General features: G+C 33.9%; 2 protein-coding genes across 2 annotated transcripts; one reads left to right on the top strand and one right to left on the bottom strand.

The window, feature by feature from the left end:
- The first annotated feature begins 601 nt into the window (after window positions 1-601).
- Window positions 602-1,689, top strand: LOC130506241 (probable WRKY transcription factor 10). Its single transcript, XM_057000871.1, has 3 exons — window positions 602-757; window positions 846-1,004; window positions 1,135-1,689. The coding sequence occupies exons 1-3, from the start codon at window positions 615-617 to the stop codon at window positions 1,496-1,498; spliced, it is 666 nt and encodes a 221-aa protein (XP_056856851.1). The 5' UTR covers window positions 602-614; the 3' UTR covers window positions 1,499-1,689.
- A 2,593-nt stretch (window positions 1,690-4,282) lies between these two features.
- LOC130506240 (L-ascorbate oxidase homolog) lies at window positions 4,283-6,849 on the bottom strand. The gene is made up of 3 exons (XM_057000870.1): window positions 6,506-6,849; window positions 4,654-5,763; window positions 4,283-4,577 (listed from the first exon to the last, which is right to left on the bottom strand). Exons 1-3 carry the CDS (start codon window positions 6,757-6,759, stop codon window positions 4,283-4,285), a joined length of 1,659 nt encoding a protein of 552 aa, XP_056856850.1. The 5' UTR covers window positions 6,760-6,849.
- Between the last annotated feature and the right edge of the window lie 966 nt (window positions 6,850-7,815).

The raw sequence follows: 7,815 nt of genomic DNA, 5'->3' as shown, positions 1-7,815 counted from the left end.
TCTCGGCCACAGACTGACTGCAAAAGTTAGCCCCCCTGCACTGTTGCAATCTCCATTCTCTAACTCTTCTTCACAGGTAAGTAACAATATATGTTTATGATTGTTCTATACTAGGTGATAAATAATCATATGATAAATAGTTGAACGAAAAAAATAAGTTGAACGAACATGTAATTGAACTTTTCAAAAAACAGAAAAACACGTAGATTGATCAAATATTTGGGAATATAGTTACGTATGTTATTTTTTAAACAATTGGGTATGGTATATGAAATAGAAGATTATATATATCGATAATCACATAATCTGTTATTTTCTTTATCACGTTTGATTTTTTATCATACCTGTTTGCCATAATCGATTTACAAATGATGTCTCCATACGAAAAACAATATTTAAATTTTTACATTTGATTTTCACCGTAGAATACAAACTTCACATATGAATGATAAAACTATATTTTGTTAGATCTTAGGCCTCGGTGTTCCTTCCAGGAGGAAAAAAAACAACTGAAAAATCCCAATCCTAAGCCCTAACTGTTTATTTTCTTTGGTTACTTCTTTTTCCAGATTGTCTCTCCTTCTCCAGTTGCCATTTTCGGGTTTCCAGAGAAGATGGAAAGTTTTGGTAGCGATCATGCAACAATGATGATCTCCAACAACGGTCTTCCTCATCAGCGGATGGACGTTGATCAGGCTCCTGAAGATCACACCATTGTTGATGTTCTAAATGTCGAACCTTCATATCCAAAAAGAAGGTCCCAAGTTAACATCGTATAATCAACTATAGTATAATAAACTCAACATCTAGATTAAATTAACCTAAATTACACAATTCTCTTGCAGGGAAGATGAGGTATCAAACATGATTGGAGCCACAAGACCGGGCAGTAACCATGAAACAGTCATCATAATTCAAATGGAAAGGGAAGAAAACAATCCTGACGATGGTTATAGCTGGAAAAAATATGGTCAGAAAGTCATCAAGGGGAACCCAAATGCGAGGTTGTATAATATTTTTTCACCATGAGGCTTGCTTACTCCGAAATTAGTCACACGCTTTTGGCAAAACCTAGATATTCGATGCTTAATCTAAATATGTATATTTTTATTTTGGTATAAATGGTTTTCACAGGAGTTACTACAAATGCACATTCTCTGGGTGCAAAGTAAAGAAGCATGTGGAGAGAAGAAGTGACAATATGAAGTCATTGGTGACTTCATACTTCGGTAATCATGTGCACCATGCACCAATTCAACGCAGAAAGTCTTACCTTCTAAAGAATCGGTCAAGTTCTTCAATGTCTCAAGATCCTAGCAATCGGACCTCTCGGTTAGGCAGGCCACCTTCTTGCTCTTCGGCCTCTCAGGTTTTCTCTCCTTCGTTGGAGCCACACCTTGATATGACTCAGATCTATATGACTGGACTCTCTCTGAGTTTACCAGGTAACCAGAATGATGAACCGAAGATTGATCGTGCGATACCCGATGGTACATAGGTATACATGGGGATAAGGGGTCGTCTATTTCTTTACCTATGCGTCAACCTTTAGATGGTAAAACCTTAACAAACAAAAAAAGATGTAAACCCTTTTTATATCCCTGGTGATCTATACTATTATGTACAAGATATACAATCTTGTAGTCATCCCTTTTTTTAATGCATATTGTCTTTAAATTGACCTATTTAATTTCCAACAGTCAGAGATGGTTAATCCAGATAAACAAATAATAATGTTGAGTAATAATGTTATATAATAAAATACTAAGCTACTTTCAAAAATCTTAAAATAAATACCAAGAATTATTATTGAGAAATATTTTTTACAAATCATACTAAATAAGTAAAATATTAATATTAAATTTTATAGGTATTTTAATGTTATTTGATAAATAAATAAAAATAAAGTGTAAATAATTTTCTTGAAAATTACGATAAAATATTAGGCAAACCTTTAAAGCATAAAGGAAACATGTCGATAATTATTAATTCTAAGATCTTTTTAGTTCATTGAAGATATTTCAGTTTACGTTATTTTAATTATTAGTAATCATCTGAAAAGGAATATTTTAATATAAATTAAAGATTCTATTAGTTTTAAAATATATATTGTGTTATAAAGATTATTTTAAATGGAAACTTATTTTTAATATCAAGACTACTTCTTATGAAATCATATATTGTGTATGATATTTTTTCGTTTTCAAAATCCATAATGATTTCCTTTAATAAATGTTTTCTTTTTATTATTTATGTATTTCTTTTTTTGTAATTAATTTTTTTAATCTGGTTGAATTGGAGAGTCGTAAGTCTGCGGATAAACTTCTTTTCTAAGACATTTAAATGGATTCAAGTGAGTCCTAATTCCTAAAGTATGGATTCATATCCGCGTTAACTGAACAGAACAATGTGACTTAGTTTCGTATATCAGGAAAATCGAACCTGAAATGTGTTAATGTCATAGGTCCGTCCACTGCTACTTGACCCTAAGGCATGTTCTATATATATTACTTGGAAAATATATAAATAAAAAGAAATGCAATTTAATATTGGTAACTAAACATATTATTTTTAGTTCATTAAAGTATCTTTATAATTAATCATTGCAATTTAATATCGATACGTATGAAATTGATTTCTCAAATAATATTATAAAGATGACTAAATATTGTAAAAACTAAAATTTGTTAGAAAATATTCATGCATTTTCAAAATTGATCATAATCTTTTAGTTAGGTTTTAAAATAGAAGAACGCTAAAGTAAAGTATAACGTGGGATTAATTAACTCATTGTGTTGAAGAATATAAGACAAACTGAAGGGATAAACATACATACAATTGGATCTTAACGTCACAATATAAAGTGACTAAATTTCAAGTCTCCGGCGTTGCTGTGATACTTGCTTTGATGCATTCGAGCCTTGCTTCGAGTTTGCTGTCTATCTATTTTAGAGGTCTCTCTACTTTTAACTTGTATGCTTTAGTGTTTGTCATTGTTAGAGTTTATTTAAACTCCTCCCTTATTTGTAGTTCGAATATTTGAGTTTTAATGGAAGTTTGTGTTCAAAAAAAAACATACATATAATTTAATTCATGTAAATATGAATTCACAATGTCCATTTTGGGTTCGAAGGCAAAACCTGCATAGATTTGGTTTTGGACTTCTTTCCAAAAAATCTCATACTAATCAAAGATATCCCTTTATATACAAACATTATTTGTCTTAACTTTCAACGTGAGACTTTGTTTGCATTCACAACACATATATACGTTGTAAGTCGAATTAATAACTTGACTTAAATAGTTAAAAGGGGCCAAAAACATATAATCAATCCGTTCGGTTGGAAGCTGGTCTCAACAAGAGAAAAAACAAACTTTCTTTTTGTTAAATAAAAATATTAAAGAACAAAATTATGCTCCAGCATCTAATCTATTAATTTAGGGATTATCTACTATTTGAAGTTCTCATTTAAATTTTGGACTCTTTCATAATTGTTGCTAGAATATATCATGCCTCTTATACAATGCAACCTACCAACTTAAATTAAACCAAATCTTAACCAACATAGATTAGTTAAACCTAACCAGTAACACTTTTATAATATTTTTGGTTAATCTCTTAATATAATTAGATCATATAAAACTGAACCACTCTTAAATCAACGAGTTTCATATCATTCCAGACATAAGAGAAAAAATATCCGACTCATTTACAACGTAAGCATACAAAGACCGTGTATGCTTATGCTCATTGATCTTCCAAAAACCAAATAATTGTGGCATAGACCAACATAGGCTCATATTCGTATCACTAACTTTACTTCCATATATTTACTCTTTGCCTACATCATATCACAACATACACAGTTATGCAAGAACATGACTTTTTTTGTTCAAACAACCAAATAATGGTGGCATATGGTCAGTAGATTTTTTAAATATGTTTTTTATATATTACATTTTACGAGACTATGTGTATACGTTTTTTTTTTGAAAAAGAGCATAACTATGTGTATAAGTTAAAAGGTAAAAGGTGTGACAAGGCAAATTATTATACTAAAAATAAAAAAAGATTAAATACAAACTAATAACAAGTACAACACAAATTATAACACTATTAAATTCTATATATATTTAATAAAACATTATATATATGTCTAATATGTATATATATATAAATGTTACACAATATATATAATATTATATACACATATTATATATACCATATATTATTAATTGAAATTTGACAAATCAATTTCCGCCCTTTAGGGCGGGTCCGAATCTAGTAAGGGTTAATCTTAGGTTTGTCCTTGACAAGACCACATTGGAGGCTTGACTCCGGCATGTTGTATTCGTCCCGGAGAGATTTTTCCGGCGATAAGACACTTGCGTAGAGTTGCTGTCCCAAGTATCGTCTCTCGGAATTCTCCGACCTAATGTTCCACATTCCACAGTTGTCAAATGTAAGCAAGATTGCAGCCCAACACTTGGGGTACACTTGGACTGTGTGTCGGCTCACTGCGTCTAGAAGATTGTAGTTCTTCCTCTTCTCTGGTGTCCATGTCCCTGGCTCAACCCTTTTTATGCAATTAAATAAAATGAATTTAGAGGTTTATTTGTAGTGAAAGAAAAGGGATGTAGAGTGTTACTCACGCTACAGCGAAGAAGGAGTATCCATCTAAATGCCAAGACTGGACGCTCTTCTCGTGGTTTTCAAACACGACTTCGATGAAGGTGCGGTGAGTGATGTTAAGAACATTGGGTTCGATCTTGATGTTCTTGATCTGATCTGAGGTAGGGTTGTCGGAAATAATGTTGTATTTAAAAACCTTATCAGCAACACCGAAATACTCAGCGAGCTTCAAGGGGGTCTCGGGGTCTGTATGAGAGACACCGCTCAACGCGTACCTAAGCTTACCATCGATCTTTCCCTGAGTGTTCACGAGCTTAATGGTGCGAGTGATGTTAATCTTTCCGTAATGGTAAGAGCCCTGTGGGTTAGGTCTAGCTGCGCTGGCTGTCAAGTTCCACCTGAAAGAGCGGAACTGGTTCAAAGACCAAGCCCAGCCAACGGGAGCCGCAGGTAGCTGAGGAGAAGCAACACCTTTGCCTCCCTCGTAGCGAAGGAGGCCTGTTGTAGCCAAAGCCTTCTTCAAGAACCTTGTGGAAGCCACCATGTAGTAATCTTTAGGTTCTTGGTTTGCCGTGACAATCACGCCGAAGCATTGACCGACATGGACGTCAAGCGAGTCATAATCGTTCTGGAGAACATGTGAGCCTTCCATCTCAACAAGCTTCATCTTGTGGTTCTGAATCCTAAAGTTGAGAGATGTCTTGAGACCCACGTTACAGATCCGGACTCTGTAGGTTTTCCCTTGCTTCAAGGTGAAAAGAGGCTGGTCGGAGCCATCGCCTTTTCCGGCCTTACCGTTGATGAGAATGCCATCTGGACGGCCCATAGTACGGCCACTGTCAAGGAACTTCTTCAGCTGAGTGTGGCTTTTGGTGTACCAGTCGTTGATAAGGACAGTGTAGTCATCTTCAGGGTCAGCGTAGGGGACAGGGATTAAGAGACGGCTGTTCACACGGAGGCCACCAAAGGCACCCGCGGCACGATGCATAGAGGTGGTCGGGTAGTAGAAATAGCTACCGATCTGATCCTTTGGCTGGAAATGGTATGTGAAGTTCTTACCCGGTGGGATTGGACACATTGTTCCTGCCGTTCCATCTTGCCAGCAGTTCTTCCTATGCTGGATTCCGTTCCTATTTAGATATTTCCCAAAAAAAAAAACTAATTAGAAGCTTGGTAGCATTAGAAATTTAAATCAAAACACACTCGACTAAAAAGGGTTGGTGATGTATACATTTTTTACACATTTTAAAATTTGTTTTTTTCCCATTATTATCCATCAAAAACTTGATTCTACTTTTATCATTGGTACCCATTGTATATTATTGGCATGTTAAACATGTAACACCATCTCCAGTATATTTATATTTTCTCTAAAATATAATTAAGAGTAATTTTTTTAAAGGTATTCCAAAATAATAAAGAAATGCTATATTTTTAAACATAGAGAAATAATATTTTTCATGTTAAATAGAAGAAAAATATCAATTACTTCGATTTTAGAACCAAATAAATAGTATGTTAGAGAAAAATGTCATGTATAACAGTAGAGTCAAATATAAAGATGTGTTTAACATATTTCACCCCAAAAAAACATAAAGATGTGTTGGTGATATTCTAATTAGAAACAACAAACCGTCACTGATTTACTTGGTTTTTATGATTCTTTTGAGAAAATCCTATTTGATTATTCATCTAACATTCCATTATTTTACGATTCGATTATTCTTTTTCGACTGCTCATCTGATATACAAATCAAACTCATTAAATGAACGCGAATTATCCATATATATATATTTCATGTCCATCCCTAGCTAATGATATTATATGATAAGGGGGCACGTAGAGATGACGGTTTGTTATGAATAACGTACCAAGTAATGAGGAAAGGCTCGTCCAAGTTGTTGAAGACATTAACGATGACGTTGTTGTTAGAAGTTGAGTTGATGTTAGGACCAGGGAATTGACCGTTAATGAGAATTACTTGTTGTGGAACACCGAGAGGAGATGCGGTTCCATATGTTACGTTCCACACGTGGTGAAAGTAAGGATCCTCCGCTTGGACCATCACGACTGTTGCCGTCGCGAGGCATAGGCACACGGCCAATAGTTTAACCCCTACCTTCATTACTAATAAACTTTGTTAATCAATGAAGTTTATGATTTTTTTTTCAAGTGTAAATAAACGAATAAGTTTTTAGTGTTATTTTAGGGATTGCATTTCGTTTTTCTTTTAAATTGTTGAATGAAGTTTTTATAGTTTAATCGAATACAGTTTCCTTGTTTTTCTCGTTTCTTTAGGTCCTCTCGTTACGCTTTTCCTGTCGTCGTCCATATTAGGAATATTCAATTTTGACCTCTACGACTCCACTATTTTGAGTTTACCATTTTTGTAATTTTTTTCTTCACAAATTATTTTTGAGATTTTTTGCTAATTTTAGATAATATTTCTAAGTCCATTCTCGGACAGGGAATGATGACTAAACTTTGTTTCTCATATGAATCATTTTGTTTGTGTTTTTGATGCCATATATATTTCGGACATGGGCAGACCCAACAAATTTTAAAATATGGGGTACATAGTGAAAGAAAGATTTTTTTTTAACGTCTCGATCGATTATTATCGATTAATTATGCTATTATAATGATGAGAATATTACAAAGACGATTATACAGCCGACAATTCTACCATCTTGTGAGAATACACGCCTGACTGCACCTCTCCAAGCCGTCCTATGAGATCCATGTCCGATGGTACGCTCTGCACCAAGCTGAAGATCTCCTTTAATCCGTTTCTCCATAAGCTGCATAATTTGGTATTAATATAATATAAGAATATATAAATATTTGACATAAGGCAGATAATGTAATAATTATATAAATTAGGAGTATTCACCTAAAATTTGAACAAAAAAAATTGAAAATAAAAAATTAGAGTATGGCACGTGCCACACCCTCCCTTTAGCTAGGTTTGCGCCCCTGGTTGTGAAATTGGTTTTCTAAAAATATATGAAATTGGTTTTTAATGTGAGAATATCCAAATAAGGAACTATAGGTCAAATGATAACAATCGAATGGGTGGTACCAACAAGCAGACCCGGCTATGAGCTCAAGCTGGTCAAGGCCACTGCGGCCTTTCATTTTGTGAGGGTAAGTTCAGTCCTAAAGTTCGTTAGTTAAGTGC

Source organism: Raphanus sativus, unplaced genomic scaffold, assembly GCF_000801105.2.
Source record: "Raphanus sativus cultivar WK10039 unplaced genomic scaffold, ASM80110v3 Scaffold3029, whole genome shotgun sequence".
Taxonomy (NCBI): domain Eukaryota; kingdom Viridiplantae; phylum Streptophyta; class Magnoliopsida; order Brassicales; family Brassicaceae; genus Raphanus; species Raphanus sativus.
The sequence above is the reverse complement of the archived record's forward strand: the minus strand, read 5'-3'. Positions and strand labels throughout refer to the sequence as shown.

Coding starts and splice junctions, on each gene's coding strand:
- LOC130506241 (XM_057000871.1), top strand. CDS start 615: ATGGAAAGTTTTGGTAGCGATCATGCAACAATGATGATCTCCAACAAC. Junction 758..845: donor CCTTCATATCCAAAAAGAAG/GTCCCAAGTTAA, acceptor ATTCTCTTGCAG/GGAAGATGAGGTATCAAACA. Junction 1,005..1,134: donor AAGGGGAACCCAAATGCGAG/GTTGTATAATAT, acceptor TGGTTTTCACAG/GAGTTACTACAAATGCACAT.
- LOC130506240 (XM_057000870.1), bottom strand. CDS start 6,759: ATGAAGGTAGGGGTTAAACTATTGGCCGTGTGCCTATGCCTCGCGACG. Junction 5,764..6,505: donor GAGCCTTTCCTCATTACTTG/GTACGTTATTCA, acceptor ATATCTAAATAG/GAACGGAATCCAGCATAGGA. Junction 4,578..4,653: donor TACTCCTTCTTCGCTGTAGC/GTGAGTAACACT, acceptor TTGCATAAAAAG/GGTTGAGCCAGGGACATGGA.